The 23779-nt window shown below is 52.0% G+C and overlaps 3 protein-coding genes across 4 annotated transcripts; 2 read left to right on the top strand and 1 right to left on the bottom strand.

The window, feature by feature from the left end:
• The first annotated feature begins 20 nt into the window (after positions 1–20).
• LOC130253098 (nuclear pore glycoprotein p62-like) lies at positions 21–6768 on the top strand. The gene is made up of 12 exons (XM_056491389.1): positions 21–384; positions 1177–1562; positions 1792–1902; positions 2360–2497; positions 2679–2783; positions 3236–3344; positions 3500–3644; positions 4038–4087; positions 4210–4344; positions 4728–4839; positions 5363–5429; positions 6557–6768. Exons 1-12 carry the CDS (start codon positions 80–82, stop codon positions 6646–6648), a joined length of 1755 nt encoding a protein of 584 aa, XP_056347364.1. The 5' UTR covers positions 21–79; the 3' UTR covers positions 6649–6768.
• Positions 6769–8478: 1710 nt separating this feature from the next.
• Positions 8479–15552, top strand: RBM41 (RNA binding motif protein 41). Of its 2 annotated transcripts, XM_056491394.1 has the most exons (7): positions 8479–8581; positions 9521–9637; positions 9740–9932; positions 12591–12795; positions 13743–14113; positions 14691–14838; positions 15181–15552. In XM_056491394.1, exons 1-7 carry the CDS (start codon positions 8574–8576, stop codon positions 15336–15338), a joined length of 1200 nt encoding a protein of 399 aa, XP_056347369.1. In that variant the 5' UTR covers positions 8479–8573; the 3' UTR covers positions 15339–15552. The 2 variants fall into 2 exon arrangements, with proteins under 2 accessions (XP_056347369.1, XP_056347367.1); XM_056491392.1 differs by lacking the exon at positions 8479–8581 and having other exon boundaries at positions 9371–9637.
• A 263-nt stretch (positions 15553–15815) lies between these two features.
• Positions 15816–21947, bottom strand: LOC130253097 (nuclear pore glycoprotein p62-like). The gene is made up of 12 exons (XM_056491388.1): positions 21589–21947; positions 20402–20787; positions 20062–20172; positions 19467–19604; positions 19182–19286; positions 18620–18728; positions 18320–18464; positions 17878–17927; positions 17621–17755; positions 16822–16933; positions 16350–16416; positions 15816–16031 (listed from the first exon to the last, which is right to left on the bottom strand). The coding sequence occupies exons 1-12, from the start codon at positions 21891–21893 to the stop codon at positions 15940–15942; spliced, it is 1755 nt and encodes a 584-aa protein (XP_056347363.1). The 5' UTR covers positions 21894–21947; the 3' UTR covers positions 15816–15939.
• Between the last annotated feature and the right edge of the window lie 1832 nt (positions 21948–23779).

Here is a 23779-nt window from a genome sequence, read left to right as displayed (position 1 = left end):
CGCCATCGCCGCGCGCGCCGTCGCCGAGCCGCCGCCGCGCCCGCCGCAGCTCGGCCCGCGCCGCCGCCGCCGCCGCGCCATGAGCCAGTTCAGCTTCGGGGCGGCCGCGCCCGCCGCCGCCTCCAGCGCCTTCAGCCTGGGCGCGCCCCGCGCCGCCGCCACCACCGCGGCCACCAGCGGCTTCTCCTTCTCCGCGCCCGCGCCCGCCGCCGCCGCCTCCGGCGGCTTCAGCTTCGGCAGCGCGGCGCAGGCGGCGGGCGGCGGCCAGCCCGCCGGGCTCTTCTCCTTCAGCAGGCCGGGCGCGGCCGCGCAGCCCTCCGGCTTCAGCTTCGGCGCGGCCCCCGCGGCCCCCGCGGCCCCGGCAGCCGCCGCCTTCCCGCTGGGGTGAGAGCCCGGGGCGCGGGGGCGCGGGCGGCGGGAGCAGCGAGGGGCGGCGGGGGAGGCTCCTGCGGCTGCGGGGCGAGGGCTCTGCGGGGATTCTGCACCAGCGAGCCTTGCCTCCTGTGCTGGGGCTTCCAGCAGCGTTGGGCGAGTGCTCAGCCCTGCCACCTGGCCCGGTGATGTTTTCATGGGGCAGCGCTTACACGTGCTGGGAAGGAGATGTCCCACGGTTCCGTCTGGAACCGGGGTGGAGACGCGTGCACAAAGAAATGATAAAGCTCTGCAGCCGAATATAAAACGTCGTGTTTTTTCTGAGCCGAATCTGGAGTGCTCTGCATGTTTTCTCGGCACTTTGGGAGTGATTTGTCGTTAAGGAAAGGCTGCGAGTTCTGGAGCGGTTCTGCAGAACTGCTGCTGTCAAAGCTTGCCAGATGGGAGCTGTGGGAAGGGAGCTCGAATGGGGACGAGCAGAAAAAAAGCAGCCTTGTGTAGAGGGAGTGAAAATGGTGAGCTGAGAGAAGGAGCAGCCTCACATACACTGCCATATAATGTCCTGTGGTGCCTCGGTGGGTGGAAGTAATGAAGGGAGAGACAGTAGAAAGAGCCCTGACAGGGGATGGCAGGTGACAGCAGCTGGATGGAGTCTGTTGTCAGAACTGGACACAAGGCTGGCCAGGTGTGCATCTCTCTGAAAGGAGGTTTCTGTTGTCAGCAAATGGTCAGGGAGAAAGGCAGCTGTGTGCTTGAGTGGATGTGTGTCTCAAGCAGATTGGCTTCTTTTCTTTTGTTCCCTAGGGCAAACACGCCAAAAGTGAACTTTGGAGCCAGCACTGCCACTTCAGCTCCTGGAATCACGGGGGGCTTTTCTTTTGGTGCCCCTGCCGCAACCAGCACACCCTCGAGCCAGGCAGCAGCCCCGTCTGGCTTCACCTTTGGCTCTGCTGCCACCAGCAGCACCAGCTCAGCTCCTTCTGGCACAACAGGAGGCTTCACCTTCTCCAGTGGCAGCACGAGCCAGGCGGGAACAGCCGGCTTCAGCATCGGCACCGCGGCTCCGCAGGCAACGTCGGCAGGGCCGGCCTTTGGCACGGCCCCTGCGGCTGCTGCCACCACCAGCACGGCCACCCTGGGAGCTGCCACCCCGTCAGCAGCGCCCTTCAGCCTCGGGGGGCAGCCCACAGGTGGGGAACAGGGCTGGGGGCAGCTGGAGGCTGGGAGCCTTTGGCATGGGGATGTCTGAGGGTGGAGTGCAGCTCTGCAGCCTCTGGCTTCTGCTGGGGCAGAATGGAGCGAGGGGCTGGAGCCAGAGGTGTTTCTCATTGGCCTCTCCAGGGTGTGCAGTGCTGAGGAGCAATTGCTCTTTAGCCTGTAGGAAGAAAGTCCATCTTCTCCTTTTGCTCCTGCTTCCAGGTCTAACCTTTGGGGCACTGCCTTCAACAGCAGCCACCAGTACAACCACGGCAACGCTGACCACAAGTACCAGCCAGGCACCCACCCTGTCCTTTGGAACCAAGCTTGGAGGTAGGAAGCTGTTCTAGAAAACAATTCCTCAAGGCTCTGTGAAATCTGCTGTCCTCCTGGCAATATTTGTCTGTTGGAAGTAGATAAATATCATATAGTGTGGTGTGGGAAGGGACCAGAAGCGTTTGTTTCTGTCAGTTTGCTCTGGCAGTGGTGATCTGTGACAGCTCCCAGAGCCATTGCACAGCCTGTCCTGTGTTACTGATTGTGTCCCACATGCCAGACTCTGGTCTGTGCTTGTCTGGGGAGCACATGGAAGGGAGGAGACAGAATCTAAAGGGGCACATGGTGAAAGAGAGGGAGTGGAGGGAGCATCAGAGGTGAAGGAGGTTAAAATGCTGACATCCCCAAGACCCAGGTGTGGGCAGTTTGTGTCGCCCTCCCAGCAGGGTTGTTTTGCAGTGGGTGGGAGCTCAGTGTGCTCTGCTTGCTCACATGGAGCTGTTTGTCTCTGCAGTCACATCCACAGCTGCCAGCACAGCCTCCACCACCAGCACCACCTCAGTGCTGGGCTCCACGGGCCCCTCCTTGTTTGCATCTGTGGCCACTTCTTCAGCCCCAGCCTCCTCCTCCACCACCACCACGGGCCTCTCACGTGAGTCTCTGCAGGCAGCTTTGTCCCTGGGCAGTAAAGGAGCAGTGTGGCTGCTGCTGCTCCCTGTGGGTGCTGGAGCTGCTGCTGCTGCTGCTGCTGCACTGGGAGCAGGCTGGGCTTTTCCAAGGGACCCTGCATTTCATGGCTTAGGTAACCTGTTAATGGTGTCTTCTCTCTACAGTTGGTGCCACTTCCACTGGTTCCACTGGGACAGCCGGTCTGGGCACACTTGGCTTTGGATTAAAAGTTCCTGGAACAACAGCTGCCACAACAAGCACAGCCACTGGTAGGAATGAGATGCTGAAAGGCACTGAAGAGAAAGGAGCCTGAATTCAGTGCTCTGTAGAAGTGTAAAGGGCCATGTGAGGGTAGAGGCACAGCAGTTATGATTTGGAAAGCCCTGGAGTAACTGAAGACAACACAGTTTGTCTTTCTCTGATCCTTTTCCATCTCTTTGTGAAAACATAAGTGTTCTCTCATCTGCTGCAAAGGTGCAGGAGTGCAGCTGGGTGTGCTGATAGTTATTAGCCCTAACAGTAAAACATGAGGCTGTTGACAAGGTTGTGGGCTAGGGATGTTTTCATTCCCTCCCTGACAGAGGTGGGATTTGCTGCTGTTACTTCAGAGAGATGTACTGCAGCTCCTACAGCCATGGGCAGTGCACCCTGGGCCTGTTCTGTGTTTGTGAGGCACCAGGAGTGTCCTCTTCTGTTGCTTGACTTGAATCTCCTCCTGCAGGGACTACTTCTGCTTCTGGCTTTCCTTTGAATCTGAAGCCATTGACTACAACTGGTGCCATTGGAGCTGTGACCTCCACAGCTGCCACAACCACAACCACCACAACCAGGTGGGTGTTTTGTGACCAGTGACCATTTCCTGCCTGGGGCAGGAGCAGCTGCAGTGTCCATGCTGGGATCTGGAGGAGGAAGGGGAAATGAGTGGGTGTTGTGGTGTTTCTCTTTGCTGACCTTGTGTCCTGTGCTGCCCCTCACTCCCTCTCAGTGCCCCCCCAGTGATGACTTATGCCCAGCTGGAGAGTTTGATCAACAAGTGGAGCCTGGAGCTGGAAGACCAAGAGAAGCACTTCCTCCATCAAGCTACACAAGTCAATGCCTGGGACCGGATGCTGATAGAGAATGGAGAGAAGGTGAGCTGGCCTCCAGTGGAACCTCATTCTGCTTGCTCAGGTCCTTAATGGCTTCTGCATTGCAAGCCACTGAGTGGGACTTTCTGCTTGTAAAAGCAATAGATGTGAGCTCCACCTGGGTGCTTTTCGCTGTCTGTCTGTCTGTTATGGAATTTGGGCCTTGGAGCTTGGAAATGTGTTCTGTGACTTTGTTCTGTGGTACCAAATTGTCTTAGGAGTGATCATTCCAAGGTGAAAGGTCCCTTATTCCATCTTTGATCTGTATATCTTTATGTAACCATCTCTTGTTTCCAGTGGAACTTGCATGGTGCTGCTTTTTCCCCTCCCACCTCTCAACTTTGGAGAGCTGATTTCTTGGTTTCCAAGGTGTAATGAAATGTCTTCTGCTTCCAGATTACTTCATTACACAGAGAAGTAGAGAAGGTGAAGGTTGATCAGAAGAGGTAGGAGCCTGTGAGCACTTGAAATGATTTAATTTCTTCTCTGCATTGTCCTGCCTGGTTGTGTGACAGCTGTGCAATGTCTGCGCCATGAAAGGGAAGCAGTTGGCATTTTCTCTTTGCAGACTGGATCAGGAGCTGGACTTCATTCTATCCCAGCAGAAGGAGCTGGAGGACTTGCTGACCCCTCTGGAGGAGTCTGTGAAGGAGCAGAGCGGGACCATCTACCTGCAGCACGCGGATGAGGAACGGGAGAGGACGTGAGGCACAAACCTGCTGGGGATGGGGATGAGCACTGTGCTGTGCTCACAGCAGTCTGCAGGAGACAGAGTTGGGATGTGTGACAGGATTGAACAATGAGTGGCTGTGTCAGATATTTAATCCTGTTTTACACATGGCAATTTAGATATTACTTATAGTCCTCCACACTGTTGCTTGTCTTTCTCCATGTGTAGATCAAGGGATACAGGGGTTGGCAGTCCCTTCATGTGAGTGATGGAGCTCTCTGGGTGCTGTTCCCAGGTCTCTGCCAGCCTTGGCTGCACATGTGCAAGCTCATTCTGATTGCCCATAGTTGGTGTGACTCTGAGCAGGGCTTCCAAGTTCTCAAATGTTCTGATCTTGGTTCCTGTGTGCTCTGCAGCTACAAACTGGCTGAAAACATTGATGCGCAGCTGAAGCGCATGGCACAGGATCTGAAGGACATCATTGATCACTTGAACACATCAGGAGGCCCAGCAGACACGAGTGACCCGGTAAATGCAAGCTTTTATTTAATATTGATGAAGAGGAAAAGGATATTGAAGTAGTTCTAACTCTTCATTTGTCCCCATGTGAATGCTCCATTCATACTTTTTCGTTACACTATTTTTATATCCCCATAAAGCAAGATCTGAATAAACAGCTCTTTCTAAGGTCTATTTAATTGATTTTCATGCTCCTTTTGGCTTTACTGAAAAGCTTTTTTACAGTAAAAACTTCCTTCTGTATTGCAGGCTGAGTTTTTTCACGTTCATTTTGAATTTTGCCACTTCAAGCCTAAGCTGATCAATGTTCTGCTGGTTCCTAGGTCTAAGTTAAAATACCCAAAGCCACTGATATGTTCTCTAAATTGTGCAAGTATTGTTTCTAAGAAGTAAAGTAGCAGCATTGCTGCACACACTTCCCTGGCAATGTGGCTGCTGCTTTAGGGAAGCTGTGCAGGGGGAAACTTGCCTTTGATTCCTCTTGCTGTTCATGCAGTCTCACAACTGACTTGCTCCTTCTCTCTCTGCTCAGCTTCAACAGATCTGTAAAATTCTGAATGCACACATGGATTCCCTGCAGTGGATTGACCAGAACTCAGGTGAGATTTACCTTGCAGCCTTTTGGGAATGTGAATGGAAAGCAGGAGTTTGTGTGTGTTTGTCCATCCCTGATTCCTGAAGATGCCTGAGGAATCTTCCTGTTCACCTTCAGTGGCACTGTCCCTTCTGGGCTTGAATTCTCCTGCTGTGCCTGATTAGAGGCCTCTGATGAGAAATGCCTCCTGGCAACTGCTGGTGTTTTACCAAAAAATCCCTGCTTGAAATACATCAGTGCAAAGCACAAAACTTAAAAAACTTTTTCTTTGTTCTGCCAAACTAATGTTAAATAGCTCAACTTCTGAGTGTGGGCTTTGCCTGTGGTGCAGAGAAATTGCTGAGGAGAAGTGTGTGTGTTGAATGTTACCATCCTCACTCTGAAAACAGAAAAGCCAGAGTTCTGGAGGAATAATGTGGGAATTTGACAGCCTCAATAGCTTGAGATCCAGTGCAGAGCATGTGGTACACTCAGGAGTGAACACTTGATAGTGGAGTGACTGTTTCTGGTTTGGTATTCACATTTAACTCAGGCCATACTAAAAAAAGACAGAAAAAAGGAACTTTTCTCCCAGGCAGTGCCTAGGCAGTGAGGGATTGTGGAATTCTGTGCTGTTTGGATGTTAACTGGTAGCAGCCACACGGGGGCATGGCAGAATAAAGCAGCTCTCCTCTCAGCAGCCCCAGCTTGCACTGCCTGGCTGCTGTGCTGTGAAATGCTCACACCTGGTGTAACTTCTTGTGTGAAAACAGGCCTGCTGTTCTCCATGCCCACATAGAATTATTGGCTTAGGTCAGGGTCTAATTAGGGGTTTTCTTTCAGAACACTTATGCTAAGCTCCACATTCCAAACATTCCTTTTTCAGGAAATCTGGTACAGCTCCTGTGCCACCTGAATTCTTTACAGAATGTGTGTGAAAATAGCTATCTGTTTCCTTTAAATTTTCCTAGAAAGGAGACCCATTTTTTCCTCTGCCATTCAATAATGAAGAAGTCTTATTGGCAATACTTTGGGCTTTGTCCACTGTCAAATCTGAGTGACTGTCAAAAAGTATTTTTCTTTCTGCAGGCAAAACTGTGCAGGGCTGTGTTTTGGAGTGACTGTGACATTAATCCCTTGTTTCTCCCACAGCTGTGCTGCAGAGAAAGGTGGAAGAGGTGACAAAAGTTTGTGAGAGTCGCCGCAAGGAGCAGGAGCGCAGCTTTCGGATCACCTTTGATTGAAACATTCCCATGCTCAAAGGATGTACATAAAACCTCCACAGAAAACAGGTGTTTGGGAGCTGAGGACTGAAACTTTTCTTTTATTTTCTTACAATAAAATATGTTGTTTGTTCAGATTTAGTCCTTGTGGTGTTGGACTGGATTTCACCTGCTCCCATGAGAAACTGGATGAAGTTGTGCTCTTTGTTCTTTAGCTGTGCCTTCAGACTGGTGAGATAACAGAAATGCTGCCTTGGAGGGCATTTGCACACTTTTGGAAGGAGGCTGCAGGGGTGGCTTCTGTGAGAAGCTGCCAGAAGCTTCCACCATGTTCAGCAGAGCCAGTTTTGGTGGCTCCAAAGACAGACAAGTTGCTGGCCAGGGCTGGGCCAGTTAGAGATGGTGGTAACGCCTCTGTGAAACAGATGTAAGAAGAAAGAAAAATTTGTGGCTCAGTTGTAATTATGTTCAGAGAAGAGTGGGGTGAAAACGTGAGAGGAACAACTCTGCTGACACCAAGATCAGTGGAGAAGGAGGGAGGGGAAGAAAGAGGTGTTCCAGGCACTGTTGATTCCTCTGCAGCCTGTGGTGAGGACCATGGTGAAGCAGCTGTGCTCTTGCAGCCCATGGGGATGCAGAGATGCACCTGCAGTCCATGGAGGAGCCCCATGGCAGAGCAGGGCATGCCTGAGAGGAGGCTGTGAGCCCGTGGTGAGGTGTCCTGCTCGGGCTGGAGCAGCCTGTCCTTGAAGGGCTCTGTGGCAGTGACCCACACTGCAGCAGTTTGAGGGGGGCTGGTGCTCGGGAGATGGCCTCACATCAGACAAGTTCACAGCTGGCAGGAAAATTAACCCACAAACACCAGAGGTTTATGTCCAAAAAGGAGACAACGGAGTCCTTTTACTTTATTCCAATAAAGGGAGGCCATGGGGCATTCCCCTGGGCTCTCTTGAATTTTTGGAGGATGCAGCCTCCTTTTATCCCATTTTCCCAGCTGCATTTCCCTCTCTCTTTCCCCATGGGCTGAGGTACTTGAGAGGTACAGACTTCCCAGAACACCTGATACCTGAGATTCCCCTCTAATGTATAACCCTCCCCTTTAATTTTTAATTCTTATAGAATTCATGGTTCTTCCCCATTGCTTCTTTCATCTTTCAGTATCTAATTTCATTTATCAGCAAACCTACAGGTTGTTTGTAAAGGCAAATATGGTTTTTTTTTTTTTTTTTTTTTTCCATTTATCAATCAGTGGAATCCTTCCCATTGTTTCTTTTATATCTCAGTGCTAGTCTTATCTACAAGCAGACCCAGAGTTTGGAAAGACAAATCTGTCATTCCTCTCACAGAGAACTGTCTCCTGGACCCCACAGTGCAGCAGGGGAATGACTCCTGTCCCTGAGCATCGGGAAAAACACGGGTGATGAACAAACCATGTGCCCCATTTCCATCTCCCTGTGCTGCTGGGGTAGGAGGGATGGGTGGAGGGGAAGGTGTTTCTAAGGGCTGATTTTACTTCCCATTATCCTGCTCTGCTTCAGTTAGTAATAAATATATATTAATTTAATATACACGTATTACTATAAATTTAATTTATTAAATTTAATTTATATTTAATTTATATTAAATTTATTACTATAAATTTAAATAACTAAATTAATAATTATACCTTTATTTATACCTCTAAGTTGAGCCTGTTTCGCCCGTGACGGCATTTGATGAGAGATCTCTTCCGGTCCTTATCTGAACCCATGAACCTCGAATTAAATTTTCTCTGCTTTTTTTAGCTGCAGAGGGGACAGAGAGTCTCCGGGGGGTGCCTGGCATGCACCCCGGGCCAGCCCCCGCCAAGGCTCCGCCGAGCTCCGGCCCCGCCGCTTCCCCCGGTGCGCGCCGCTCCTTCCGGGGCGGGCCCGGGCTCGGGGCTGGGAGCGCGGAGCGGCGGGGCCATGCGCCGGTGAGCGGGGATCCGCGGGGCCCGGGGTGCCCGGACTGCCCTCAGGGGCTCGGGCCGTCCGCCGGGCACGGCCCGGACCTGCTGTCATCCCCCCGCGGCCTTTGAGGGGCGGTGCGGGAGCGCGGCACGGGCCTGGATCTGGGCACGGCCCCCTCTGGCTCCGAGCACGGCCCCGCTCTGGGCACGGTCCCGCTATGGGCACGGTCCCGCTATGGGCATGGCCCCCTCTGGCTCCGAGCACGGACCTGCTCTGGGCATGGCCCCGCTTTGGGCACAGCCCCGGTGGGCATGGCCCCGCTCTGAGCAGGGCCTGGATCTGGGCATGGCCCCCTCTGGCTCCGAGCACGGCCCTGCTCTGGGCACGGCCCCACTCTGGTTTTGGGCACGGCCCCGCTCTGGGCACGGCCCCGCTCTAGACACGGCCCTGCTCTGGGTATGGCCCTGCTCTGGGTATGGCCCTGCTCTGGCTCTGGGCAAGGCCCTGGCCTGGCTGTGGGCTGGGTGGATTTGGGGTCTGTCTGCTCCAGAGCAGTCACCCTGGAAACGGAAGAGCGCTGTTGAAATTCAGTTATTCAGTTCCTCTTTGGCGTCACGGTTTCACTTCATTCTTCCCTGACTCATTTCAGACAATTCCGATCAATAAAAATGATGGAGTATGATTTTAAAGTAAACAAACAACTTCCCCCCCCCCCCCCCCGCCCAAATGCAAAAACACTCGAAGACTCCTCGGGGTACTTTAATGTTCTCAAAGTAGTCCCAAATCTGTGGACTTTTCTAGTAATTTTAAATGGAGCTTTGGTCACGTAATTTCGGTTCCTTGTTTTTTAAATCCCTTTAAAACAGCCCAAGAGGTGGAGGAGCTGTAGTGAGGATGTGTTTTGAGCAGTGTTTCCCCAGTTACCTTACTGACTGTGCCTGTGCTGTGGTTGTGTGTCCCAGGGTGAACAGCAGCCTGTCCAGTGATGAGCTTCTCCTGGAAGACTTGGAGACAGAAGGAGAGAGGCAGCTGAAAAGCCTCCTTCACCACCAGCTTGACACCACTGTCTCCATCGAGCAGTAAGTCCTGATCTGGCCTAGGTGTGGTTTGGGAGAGACCAGCCCCTTGCTGTCCTCATCAGTGCTGAGCTGTTTGTGCTGTTGTGTTGCTCTGGCTCACAGGTGCAAGTCAAAGCGGAGATGCTTTGCCCCTGCAGCTTTTTACAAACCTTTTGGGGAGGAGGCTGCGGGGGCTTTGACCCTGTCACAGTTCCAGGCCCTGCAGGAGAGTGACAAGGAAACCTCCTCTCTCCGGGAGCTGGGGCTCTCCGACGTGGAGATTCTGCTCTGGAAGAACCGGGCTTCAGCAAGGAAGGTGGGCGTGCTCTGCTCTCCTGAGTGTGGTCAGGTTCCTCTAATCCTCTGGCACTCTGGTAGAAAATTCTAGTCCTTTGTAAGCTATTGGTAAAGAATGGCCACTCCTTGTATCCCTTGCCTTTAGCCCAATCCTGTGTTTGTAGCACAAATCCTACAAATTTATTCTGGCCTGTTTTCTTTGGTGGAATGGTCAGTGTTAAGAGGTATGGTGGAGACAGGAGTGGGTCCTTTGGAACACAGCAGGACATGAGTATATTCCTGCCTCTGCCTTGATCTCAAATAATTTCACCTGTTTACACCTGTGTATGAGGGATTTAAATACCAGAATAGAAGGAGAAAATTCTTCAAAGCACCTCCTTTGAGTATCCTGATACATCCCTGGATCCCACTGCTGATTTGGGATGGCTGTTTGTAGGAAGTGTTCTGCTTAGGGCCTTGCAGGTGCTTCAGGGGCCCTGGGACAGGCACTGCAGTGAAAATAGTGCAGAGCTGTCAGACCCAGTGTGTGGTGGCTCCTCCCTGGGTGCTCTTCCAGCACGTTTCCCACCTTCACCTTTTTTTTTTAACATTCCAGAGACAAGAGGCTTTTGTGGTTGTCCTGTGTCTGGTGCACTGGAGTGTCCTGCTCTTAATTTGTCAAACTAGAAAATGCAAATCAAGACTTGGGCTGATCCTTGGCTTCCCTCTGTCTCCTCTTCCTGAGTGATAGCTGTGTGCAAAAGAGAGTTGTCTGTGGTGTCAGGGGTTTGCCTCTTTTCAGCTGAAGTCATTACTTGCTTTGGTGTTTAAATGCACATCCAGCCCTGATTAAATCTTGGTGTAGAGAGGGGTGATGCTTATTTGGGAATGAAAATCAATGTCATCAGTATCAGCTGTTATATTTAGTATGAAATGAATTCTGGGATGTTCAGAAAAAAATTATTTGTATGGAAAACACTACTCTGACAGAAAAAAATGGTGACATCAGGGTATGTCTTCTACAGGTTCTGAGAGAATAATATTGAGGGAGAAAGCCCAAGTCAGGTAGTGATGTGCAGCTTCAGAGGTGGAGGCCCTGAGTGAAAGATTCTACCATGAGTGATTAATAATGTCAGCTGAGACAGAGAGAACTTCAGATTGCCTGGGGAGCTCTTGGCAAAGTACTGAGTGCAGATTTATGTTATTTTCAGCTGCTAAGTGGCTGCTTTTTTGAAAACAAAGTACAACAAATGATTTCCGGGAATTGCTTTTCTGTATAAACAGCCTTTTGTGCCTCAGGGAAGCTGTGAAATGGTGAATGGAAGAAACTGTGCAGATGTGGGGCAGAGGTACCATGGGAAACTCTGTTAGGTTGTGCTCAGTGCAGGGAGAAAGCCTGGTTTCTTGCCTGAGGCAGAAGGATCTGCCACAGTAATTCTCAAACTGAATTTGAGAACAGAAAATCCACCCACAGCCCCATAAAAGCTTATTCTCTGTGTTCTGATTGAGGCGGATGAGGGAGCAGAAATGCCCTTTCAGAAGCTGGGGTGTGGTTTGTTTACCCAGGGATGCTCCCTCCTCACAGGTGAGGGCTGTGCCAGAAGCCACAGAGTGGTTTCAGGGTTTGTCGGGGTTTAGTCCTCAGTATAAACTTTGTCGGGTGCCAAGCAGCAGCTGGAGGTCCACTTTTCAGCAAATAAGGTTCTCAGGGTTACAGACCAAGAGCTTGGTAGAAACTGGAGCTCAGAGATTCTGTAGGTGTGGGGAAAGAATTGCCAGAGGATGGTTGTACAGTCACTGAAGGTGGCTGTGGAAAATGGCTGTACCTGTCAGAAGCAGCAGGGGCAGAGTGAGACAGGCCAGGGAGAGGGAAGCAGCACAGACAGGTCATGAGAAAGGAGCTGTTCCTCTCAAACACTAGTCTTAGAAAATTAGGATTTTAGTTACCTTGCTGAAAATAATTAAAAGTTAGAAGTTAGAAGGGAGTAGTTATCTAAAACTTAAATAATTGATTGTCTGTCATTTTATGTCTGCTCAGCTGCACTTACAATGGGAAAAGATGAAACTAGTGAGCAGACCCAAAGAAACATAGACAATGCAACCAGAAACCCATTCTTTGGAAAATTGGACTATCCCCAGAAATCATTTGTATTGTCATTGATAGAAAAGGTCGAGAGTTTAGGGTGAGGAAGACTGACCTTACTTCCTCCTTTTAAGACCTCTCCCCACGAAAACGACCCCAAACTTAAGAAGTCAATCACGCATGCTTAACAGCTATTCCAGCTAATTACCATAGGAAGCGGGGAGGGGGGCTGTTATTTTGAGTATGTATTTGTTTGAATCCTTGCCAATAAATAGACTCTGTGACCACCTGTGATTTTGCAGTGGTATTAGAGGATTGCCTCACGCTGCTGCCCAGCGCTGAATACACTTTCTAACTTTAAATTGTTAGAGAGTCTTTTGTCCGTCACAGTTGAGTATCGGTGTTAGACCAATACTCGTATTTTGGTAAATCATCTCCACTTCCCTCCAGAACTGAGCTTGCTGCGTGGTTGTATTTGTCCTGCCCTTAGTAACAGACCTCTTGGTGCCCTGGGGGATGGTTCCTAATTGCACCCACTGCAGGGCTGGGCTGTGACATTGTCGGGCTCTGAGAAGGCTCTGTGCCATTGCTGAGCCGTGCTGTTTTGTTCTCCAGGGCTCTGGGCTGGGGGCAGCCCCCGAGGCCACGCAGGAGCGGCTGGATGCCATCCAGGAGAAGCTGGAGGAGCGCCGGCGCATCCTGGCGCTGCCGCAGAGGTTTGCGGGCAGCAAGCAGCTGAGCCGGCGGGAGATGGAGATCGAGAACGCCCTTTTCCAGGGAACAGACAGACACTCCTTCCTCCGGGCCCTCTACCACCAAGGTCTGTGGGCTCGGGGCTCTTCTTGGCTCCAGCACACAGAGCCAGGCTGTGTGGGAGCCTGACACATTTCTGTCTGGCCTTCTGTCCCTGAAGATGTGGTTCTGCTTTGGTACTGTGTGGGAGGAGATATTTTCCTCTCTTACAGGAGCAGACAGACAGTTGGTTCTGTGAAGGGTTTAATATAGAGGTTTTAAAGTCCATTTTTGGAGAGTGTGGATCTTGTTGATGTGTTGCATGCAGTACAGAGCAGCTCAGGGTGTGGGAGAGGAGCCACGGTGATGCTTTGGTAGAGCTTCGAGGTCTGAGTTACACAAAGTGCCTGAGTGGGACTGGAGATTGTTCCTTCTCTGAGGTAACTGAAGGGGGTGAAGGAAGCAACGGCACAGAGCCAGGTAAGAGGAGGAATGACTTGTTAAAGCCTCATCCCTGAAGTGGAATTGGATCCAGTTGAAGGCTGGGAGGTGCTGCTTTCACATTTGTCCTCATTTCCATTGAAGAGAATTAAAAGAGATCATTGATCAGTCCATGTCAGGGACCTTCTTTAAACCCAGGAGCTTAATCTGATGACCTCAAAAGCAAAATGTTTCTATTGCATGTAGTGGTACAGGAAGGCAGCATGGCCCATCCTGGCCACACATGCAGGAGGAGGAAGGTGTGTTGAAGGGAGTCACTAGAAAGTGCTGAAATGTGGCTGCAGATAAGCAAGTGAAGGCATCTCTGTAGAAAAGAGCTCTGATATAGCATGGGTGGAGAACTGCTACACTCTGCAGGGTCATCCTGAGCTGGGGAACCAGCAGTTGCTGGGGCTGCTCTTACATTAAACAGCCTGCAGAGCCTGGGCACAGAGGCTGGGGTGAAACAGTGTTTCTCTTTTCTGTGTCTCATCTTGCAGTCTGTGTTTTCCAGGTTATTTGTTATAGTTACCACCTATCTCTGTTATGAATTAGATGACAGTCAGAAGAGAGGAACAGATGAAAAGGACCCCATGGTTCATCTGGACAGTGTTTACCAAGAGCTGCTGAGCAAGAAGTGCCCTGAAAAAGTCCAGTCTGCTACAAGTGACCCCTGCTTGTCCCCAACCCCACAGGGGGCTTTGACTGAGGACTTATCACTTCCAGACCAGGAGGAGCAAGCAGAACAGGCAGCAAGTCCCAGTGTTTCTGCAGCAAAGCCCCACCAGTCCCCTCCAAGGCCTGTGGTTATCAAAGAGCCAGTCGAGTTTGTCCCAGAAGAGGAGATCCTCAAGAACCGCCTCTCAGAGGAAGAACTCCGGAAAATACCCAGGTTCTCATCCTACCATCCAGGGGAGCCCAGCAAGGTAGGCTGACATGAACTAGCATTTATCCTTGCTCAGCAGGATGCCCTGCAGCCCTGTCAGTGTGCAAAGTCTCCTCTTTGCTGTTGCCTTGAGGTTGCTTGGCTGATCCTCTGGGCTAAGGGGGAGAGCAGCCTCCACTCTGGGGGGAAAAGGAACCTTGGGCTCTGATGGGAAGTCACCAGCCTGGCAAAGAGTTGCACTTGTGAGCACAGTCCTCCCTGACGCCAGCAGGTCACTTGCCAAGATGTGCTGTCTGTTCAGGCCTGGCTGAGGCCTGCTGCCACCTTACTCAAACTGTGCTTGTCTGGTAGCTGGAGATTACTGTGTTTATAAATAAACTGAACTGTTTTATAATAAAGTGAAACTGTCAGTGTTTGATGCAGGCAAGCAGGGTGATGCCTTGAGTTCAGAGCTGCCTTTCTCTCTACACCCACCTGTCCTCTAAATGCTATCATTAGATTGTGAGTGTGAGGATTGAGCAAATTCACACCTTGAGCTGTAAAGACTTGGGACCAGGCTGAAAGGTGTCTTTGCATGGCAAAGGGTGGCTGACCAACCCTCTGTGTGTCCGTTTCAGGTGCTGTATTTGAAGAACCTGGGCCCCCGAGTGACAGTGAAGGACCTGGTGTCCTTGTTTGCTCGGTTCCAGAAGGAGGACAGCCCACTGATCCAGTTCCGCCTCCTGAGCGGCCGGATGAGGGATCAGGCCTTCATCACCTTCCCTGGTGAGTTGCTGCCTTGTGCCTCTCAGTTCTTCCCAGGCTCCCAGAGGTGTCACATCCTACTGCAGGGCACTGTGCCAAGCCTGCTTTCCAGGGAGAAGCAGGGGAATTCACTCCTTTCTGTTCCTGTTGTGCTATGGTCCTTTCCCTGAGCTGGAAGAGATGCAGCAGGGCAGAAGCGATGTGTTGGCTGTCACATGCAGTGTTCATGCAGTTGTCAGTGGGTCAGGAGGGTCTCCTCACTGCACTAGAGTGGCCATCAGATGGGAACATCCATAGAACACCCTGTGTCCCCATGCCAGCACCTGCTGGGTGCCCTGTGCCCACTGTGCCCTCTCGTTGCAGACACGGAGTCAGCCCAGAGCGCCCTGCAGCTGCTGAACGGGTACCAGCTGCAGGGGAAGCCCCTGGTGATCGCCTTTGGGAAAAGCAGGAAGCATTTGCCAGAGGCTGACTCTGCCATCCCCAGCTCCTCTGCTGCAGAGAACCCTCCTGCCACGTGAGGGATGGAGAACCAGCAGCCTTGTGGATTTCAGTGAGCTTGGGAAATCTCTGGTTGAACCTGGGACAATGAAGGAACCAACGTGCAGGTCCAGTGATCTCAGAGTGAGGGAGAGCTGGGGAGTACGCTCTTCTTGAGAGATGGGCCCTGCCTGTACACTGTTGTGACAAGGAGGGAAGAGGCCAGATAAATAAATGTACTTATTGTGGTATTTACTTAGTGTGTGCTTATTGATGTTTATAGCACACAAGTCTTCTACAGCCAAGTGTGCTGTGCTCTGCTGCTGCAGAACTGTGTCCACTTTTCAGTCCTGGGAGCCTCCCAGGCCTGCTGGCTCCCCTGGAGACAGAGAATGCCCCAAGCCCTCCAAAGCAGCATTTTTGAATCTCACCAGGCTGCAGGCACAGCTACAGCACAGAGACCACACCTCCCCCAAAGACTTCAGGCACTTTCTCAGCTTCTGTCCAACACAACAAAGACTGTCTTTGGAACAAACAACATACTTTATTCTAAGAAAAGAAACAAAGTCAGGTCATCATTCAGACCTCAAACACCTGTTTTCTGTGGAGGTTTTATGTACATCCTTTGAGCATGGGAATGTCTCAATCAAAGGTGATCCGAAAGCTGCGCTCCTGCTCCTTGCGGCGACTCTCACAAACTTTTGTCACCTCTTCCACCTTTCTCTGCAGCACAGCTGTGGGAGAAACAAGGGATTAATGTCACAGTCACCCCAGAACAGAACAGAACCCAGCACAGTTTTGCTTACAGGAGAAAGAAAAACACTCAAGCAGGGATTTTTTAGTAAAAACACCAGCAGTTGCCAGGAGGCATTTCTCATGAGAGGCCTCTAATCAGGCACAGCAGGAGAATTCAAGCCCAGAAGGGACAGTGCCACTGAAGGTGAACAGGAAGATTCCTCAGGCATCTTTAGGAATTCAGGGAAGAACAAACACTCACACACGAGCTCCTGGTTTCCATTCACATTCCCAAAAGGCTGCAAGGTAAATCTCACCTGAGTTCTGGTCAATCCACTGCAGGGAATCCATGTGTGCATTCAGAATTTTACAGATCTGCTGAAGCTGAGCAGAGAGAGAAGGAGCAAGTCAGTTGTGAGACTGCATGAACAGCAAGAGGAATCAAAGGCAAGTTTCCCCCTGCACAGCTTCCCTAAAGCAGCAGCCACTTTGCCAGGGAAGTGTGTGCAGCAATGCTGCTTCTTTGCTGCTTCTTAGCAGCACGGGAACTGCACAGTTTAGATGATATGGCTGTGGCTTTGACTTATTTTAATTTAGGCATAGGAACCAGCAGAACATTGATCAGCTTAGGCTTGAAGTGGCAAAATTCAAAATGAATGTGGAAAAACTCAGCCTGCAATACAGAAGGGAAATATTTACCAAAAAAAAAGTTGCTGAGTATGGCCATAAGGAGCATCAAGATAAATTTATTATAAATCATAAAAAATAAAAATAAAAGCTTGCATTTACCGGGTCACTCGTGTCTGCTGGGCCTCTCGATGTGTTCAAGTGCTCAGTGATGTCCTTCAGATCCTGTGCCATGCGCTTCAGCTGCGCATCAATGTTTTCAGCCAGTTTGTAGCTGCAGAGCACACAGAAACCAAGATCAGAATGTTTGAGGAGAAACTGAGAAGCCCTGCTCAGAGTCACACCAACTATGGGCAATCAGAATGAGCTTGCACATGTGCAGCCAAGGCTGGCAGAGATTTGGGAACAGCACCCAGAGAGCTCCATCACCCACATGAAGGGACGGCCAACCCTGTCTCCCTTGATCTACACACAAGATAGAGAGTACTCACAAGATAGAGGACTTCCTGGAAGGCTTTGTGGAAACTGAAAGAAGCAGCACACCTGGATTCAAGGTTCCTCATCTCTTGAATCAGACAAACACTGCTTTCAATTACCCTGCTATGATGCATCACTAAAGGCTTACGTGGATGCTTGTGCCACACACAGTTCACTCTGCTCTCATCACTTCTGTCACTGAAGAATAATTAATTTTCTGAGATGATGCCAAAATTAGTAACCTCTTCCTAGACAGCTGATTACACCAACTTCCAAAGAGCTTTTAATGCTGATTCAAGGGCTTCCTCTCACTGTTCTAGTTTCTAATGAGTAAAATCTAAATTGCCATGTGTAAAACAGGATTAAATATCTGACAGCAGCCACTCATTGTTCAATCCTGTCACACATCCCAACTCTGTCTCCTGCAGACTGCTGTGAGCACAGCACAGTGCTCATCCCCATCCCCAGCAGGTTTGTGCCTCACGTCCTCTCCCGTTCCTCATCCGCGTGCTGCAGGTAGATGGTCCCGCTCTGCTCCTTCACAGACTCCTCCAGAGGGGTCAGCAAGTCCTCCAGCTCCTTCTGCTGGGACAGAATGAAGTCCAGCTCCTGATCCAGTCTGCAAAGAGAAAATGCCAACTGCTTCCCTTTCATGGTGCAGACGTTGCACAGCTGTCACACAACCAGGCAGGACAATGCAGAGAAGAAATTAAATCATTTCAAGTGCTCACAGGCTCCTACCTCTTCTGATCAACCTTCACCTTCTCTACTTCTCTGTGTAATGAAGTAATCTGGAAACAGAAGACATTTCATTACACCTTGGAAACCAAGAAATGAGCTCTCCAAAGAAGAGAGGTGGGAGGGAAAAAGCAGCACCATGCAAGTTCCACTGGAAACAAGAGATGGTTACATAAAGATTTACAGACCAAAGATGGAATAAGGGACCTTTCACCTTGGAATGATCACTCCTAAGACAATTTGGTACCACAGAGCAAAGTCACAGAACACAATTTCAAGCTCCAAGGCCCAAATTCCGTAACAGACAGACAGGCAGCGAAAAGCACCCAGGTGGAGCTCACATCTATTGCTTTTACAAGCAGAAAGTCCCACTCAATGGCTTGTAATGCTGAAGCCATTAAGGACCTGAGCAAGCAGAATGAGGTTCCACTGGAGGCCAGCTCACCTTCTCTCCATTCTCTATCAGCATCCGGTCCCAGGCATTGACTTGTGTAGCTTGATGGAGGAAGTGCTTCTCTTGGTCTTCCAGCTCCAGGCTCCACTTGTTGATCAAACTCTCCAGCTGGGCATAAGTCATCACTGGGGGGGCACTGAGAGGGAGTGAGGGGCAGCACAGGACACAAAGTCAGCAAAGAGAAACACCACAACACCCACTCATTTCCCCTTCCTCCTCCAGATCCCAGCATGGACACTGCAGCTGCTCCTGCCCCAGGCAGGAAATGGTCACTGGTCACAAAACACCCACCTGGTTGTGGTGGTTGTGGTTGTGGCAGCTGTGGAGGTCACAGCTCCAATGGTACCAGTTGTAGTCAATGGCTTCAGATTCAAAGGAAAGCCAGAAGCAGAAGTAGTCCCTGCAGGAGGAGATTCAAGTCAAGCAACAGAAGAGGACACTCCTGGTGCCTCACAAACCCAGAACAGGCCCAGGGTGCACTGCCCATGGCTGTAGGAGCTGCAGAACATCCCTCTGAAGGGAACAGCAGCAAATCCCACCTCTATCAGGGAGGGAATGAAAACATCCCTAGCCCACACCCCTGTCAATATCATCAAGTTTTACTGTTAGGGCTAATAACTATCAGCACACCCAGCTCCACTCCTGCATCTTTGTAGCAGATGAGAGAACACTTATGTTTTCACAAAGAGATGGAAAAGGATCAGAGAAAGACAAACTGTGTTGTCTTCAGTTACTCCAGGGCTTTCCAAATCATAACTGCTGTGCCTCTACCCTCACATGGCCCTTTACACTTCTAGAGAGCACTGAATTCAGGCTCCTTTCTCTTCAGTGCCTTTCAGCATCTCATTCCTACCAGTGGCTGTGCTTGTTGTGGCAGCTGTTGTTCCAGGAACTTTTAATCCAAAGCCAAGTGTGCCCAGACCGGCTGTCCCAGTGGAACCAGTGGAAGTGGCACCAACTGTAGAGAGAAGACACCATTAACAGGTTACCTAAGCCATGAAATGCAGGGTCCCTTGGAAAAGCTGTGCCCAGCCTGCTCCCAGTGCAGCAGCAGCAGCAGCTCCAGCACCCACAGGGAGCAGCAGCAGCCACACTGCTCCTTTACTGCCCAGGGACAAAGCTGCCTGCAGAGACTCACGTGAGAGGCCTGTGGTGGTGGTGGAGGAGGAGGCTGGGGCTGAAGAAGTGGCCACAGATGCAAACAAGGAGGGGCCCGTGGAGCCCAGCACTGAGGTGGTGCTGGTGGTGGAGGCTGTGCTGGCAGCTGTGGATGTGACTGCAGAGACAAACAGCTCCATGTGAGCAGGCAGAGCACACTGAGCTCCCACCCACTGCACAACAACCCTGCTGGGAGGGCGACACAAACTGCCCACACCTGGGTCTTGGGGATGTCAGCATTTAAACTGCCTTTTGCTCTGATTCCCCCTCCACTCCCTCTCTTTCACCATGTGCCCCTTTAGATTGTGTCTCCTCCCTTCCATGTGCTCCCCAGACAAGCACAGAACAGAATCTGGCATGTGGGACACAATCAGTAACACAGGACAGGCTGTGCAATGGCTCTGGGAGCTGTCACAGATCACCACTGCCAGAGCAAACTGACAGAAACAAACGCTTCTGGTCCCTTCCCACACCACACTATATGATATTTATCTACTTCCAACAGACAAATATTGCCAGGAGGACAGCAGATTTCACAGAGCCTTGAGGAATTGTTTTCTAGAACAGCTTCCTACCTCCAAGCTTGGTTCCAAAGGACAGGGTGGGTGCCTGGCTGGTACTTGTGGTCAGCGTTGCCGTGGTTGTACTGGTGGCTGCTGTTGAAGGCAGTGCCCCAAAGGTTAGACCTGGAAGCAGGAGCAAAAGGAGAAGATGGACTTTCTTCCTACAGGCTAAAGAGCAATTGCTCCTCAGCACTGCACACCCTGGAGAGGCCAATGAGAAACACCTCTGGCTCCAGCCCCTCGCTCCATTCTGCCCCAGCAGAAGCCAGAGGCTGCAGAGCTGCACTCCACCCTCAGACATCCCCATGCCAAAGGCTCCCAGCCTCCAGCTGCCCCCAGCCCTGTTCCCCACCTGTGGGCTGCCCCCCGAGGCTGAAGGGCGCTGCTGACGGGGTGGCAGCTCCCAGGGTGGCCGTGCTGGTGGTGGCAGCAGCCGCAGGGGCCGTGCCAAAGGCCGGCCCTGCCGACGTTGCCTGCGGAGCCGCGGTGCCGATGCTGAAGCCGGCTGTTCCCGCCTGGCTCGTGCTGCCACTGGAGAAGGTGAAGCCTCCTGTTGTGCCAGAAGGAGCGGAGCTGGTGCTGCTGGTGGCAGCAGAGCCAAAGGTGAAGCCAGACGGGGCTGCTGCCTGGCTCGAGGGTGTGCTGGTTGCGGCAGGGGCACCAAAAGAAAAGCCTCCCGTGATTCCAGGAGCTGAAGTGGCAGTGCTGGCTCCAAAGTTCACTTTTGGTGTGTTTGCCCTAGGGAAGAAAAGAAAAGAAGCCAATCTGCTTGAGAGACACATCCACTCAAGCACACAGCTGGCTTTCTCTCTGACCATTTGCTGACAACAGAAACCTCCTTTCAGAGAGATGCACACCTGGCCAGCCTTGTGTCCAGTTCTGACAACAGACTCCATCCAGCTGCTGTCACCTGCCATCCCCCCTCAGGGCTCTTTCTCTTGACTCTCCCTTCATTACTTCCACCCACCCAGGCACCACAGGACATTTTATGGCAGTGTATGTGAAGCTGCTCCTTCTCTCAGCTCACCATTTTCACTCCCTCTACACAAGGCTGCTTTTTTTCTGCTCGTCCCCATTCGAGCTCCCTTCCCACAGCTCCCATCTGGCAAGCTTTGACAGCAGCAGTTGTGCAGAACCGCTCCAGAACTCGCAGCCTTTCCTTAACGACAAATCACTCCCAAAGTGCCGAGAAAACATGCAGAGCACTCCAGATTCGGCTCAGAAAAAACACGACGTTTTATATTCGACAGCAGAGCTTTAGCATTTCTTTGTGCACGCGTCTCCACCCCGGTTCCAGACGGAACCGTGGGACATCTCCTTCCCAGCACGTGTAAGCGCTGCCCCATGAAAACATCACCGGGCCAGGTGGCAGGGCTGAGCACTCGCCCAACGGGGCGATCGCTGCTGGAAGCCCCAGCACAGGAGGCAAGGCTCGCTGGTGCAGAATCCCCGCAGAGCCCTCGCCCCGCAGCCGCAGGAGCCTCCCCCGCCGCCCCTCGCTGCTCCCGCCGCCCGCGCCCCCGCGCCCCGGGCTCTCACCCCAGCGGGAAGGCGGCGGCTGCCGGGGCCGCGGGGGCCGCGGGGGCCGCGCCGAAGCTGAAGCCGGAGGGCTGCGCGGCCGCGCCCGGCCTGCTGAAGGAGAAGAGCCCGGCGGGCTGGCCGCCGCCCGCCGCCGGCGCCGCGCTGCCGAAGCTGAAGCCGCCAGAGGCGGCGGCGGCGGGCGCGGGCGCGGAGAAGGAGAAGCCGCTGGTGGCCGCGGTGGTGGCGGCGGCGCGGGGCGCGCCCAGGCTGAAGGCGCTGGAGGCGGCGGCGGGCGCGGCCGCCCCGAAGCTGAACTGGCTCATGGCGCGGCGGCGGCGGCGGCGCGGGCCGAGCTGCGGCGGGCGCGGCGGCGGCTCGGCGACGGCGCGCGCGGCGATGGCGTCACCGCGGCGCGCCCCGCCCGCGCCTTCCCGCCCTGGCGCCCATTGGTCAGCGCGGCCGCCACTCGCGGTGCCGCGGGTTCGATTGGCTGTGGGGGCGTGAGGGGCGGGGCGTGACGGCGTTGCTGTGGGGACGGGGGACGCGGGTGAGGGAGCGGGGAGCGGGACCGGGGACACCGGGACAGGGGACACCGGGACAGGGGACACCGGGACAGCGGGACAGCGGACAGGGGCCGGGGTGCGGGACAGGGGACACCGGGACAGGGGACACCGGGACAGGGGACACCGGGACCGGGGACACCGGGACAGCGGACAGGGGACACCGGGACAGGGGTGCGGGACAGGGGATACCGGGCCGAGGTTCGGGACCGGGGACCCCGGGACAGGAGTGCTGGAGTGTGGGACACGGGCTGCGGAGTGAGTCCGCACCGGGCCGGGGCTGGGCCGAGGCTGCAGGACCAGTGTCACCAGGCCGGGGTTACAGGGTCAAGTGGCACCGAGTCAGGGATGCGGGACAGCGGGCACCAGGCCGAGTGTGCGGGATAAGGGATATGTACCTGTCAGTACTGGTCTCATTCCAACAGGCAATATTGAAATAGGAACTTTTTTTCAGTGCCTGCTTTCTTTGGTCACTGCCTGACCTCTTTTTTTCCTGTTTAAAATAACAGCATTTCATTCCAGAGGAATCTGTCCATTTAAATTAGATAATTTCTGGAGAATTGTGAATTTTAGTTAAATGTGCTGATTGACTTACATTCCAATGGCAAAACTGCTAATAGAAAAATAAATATACTCTTCAGAACTCCTGACCTGTTGCAGAACAAGAAGCTTTACTTCCTTACCAAAAATTTCAGCTCAAATGCTTAGAGGAAGGAACTGCTAGAGTTTGGACAGTTATCTGGATGTTGTTGAAGGAAAATTCTTTTCTCTGATCAAGAAATTCCAGGGTGCAACCAGTTCATATGGCTCAATGGCTGTTAGCTGTTCAAGTCCAGCATTCCATAAAACCAGATAAGATAACCTTTATCATTATGTATAAAGGAAATTTGCTGGCTCCGGAGGCCAAGAAGTTTGTTTTTATGACCTAGAAACTAGATAATAAAGGCACTTTTCAACAGAGAAGGAAGCAATGTCAAAATTGGCAGCATTATCTGAGGATGGAGTCCTTAGAATGTGTTGGACAGTTCAGTGAAAACACCTGTGCAGTAGATGTGGCTGCCAGAAAAATGAGAGTAACATTTCTGTTTTAAACCCCTACATGCCAGATTTTTACTTTGTGCTTCAGGACACCAAGACAAATGTACAGTGGTGCCTAGAGAGAGCTCCTAACACTATTTCCATGTAACTGCTGGCTGTGCTGGTGCCTTCCCTTGGAATCAGCTGTTCCTCATGGTCTGTGCTGCACATGAGGGTTACACTGCATTTCTCTGTGCACTCCTCTGGGATTACCCCACCTTCTCAGGTGCTCTTGGGTCAGAGATACCAAGTTCTGCAAGTAGAACCAGTGCTGAGGACTATGCTCCATTGAGGTTGGAGGTATCAACAAGGTCAAGTTGACCTGGATTTCTTATCAAAGTCACTCCTGTGGAGATAAAAAAGATGGGTTATTGTCATAGGGACTAATTTCTGAGGGGAACAGAAGGCCCAGTGCATGGACATTGGAATCAAGGGCAGTTACATAGGAAAATTAGGGAGATGCTGTTCACCATTGCAGGGAGAAAATTCATGTGGCTTGATTAGTGTTCAAGCTTGCCAGCACTGTAAAGGACAGCGAAAAGGACTTGTTAAAACTCGTTAACAGCAAAAGG

The sequence above is a fragment of the Oenanthe melanoleuca genome, chromosome 4A (genome assembly GCF_029582105.1).
Source record: "Oenanthe melanoleuca isolate GR-GAL-2019-014 chromosome 4A, OMel1.0, whole genome shotgun sequence".
NCBI lineage: Eukaryota > Metazoa > Chordata > Aves > Passeriformes > Muscicapidae > Oenanthe > Oenanthe melanoleuca.
This window is presented reverse-complemented; position numbering and strand designations above follow the sequence as displayed.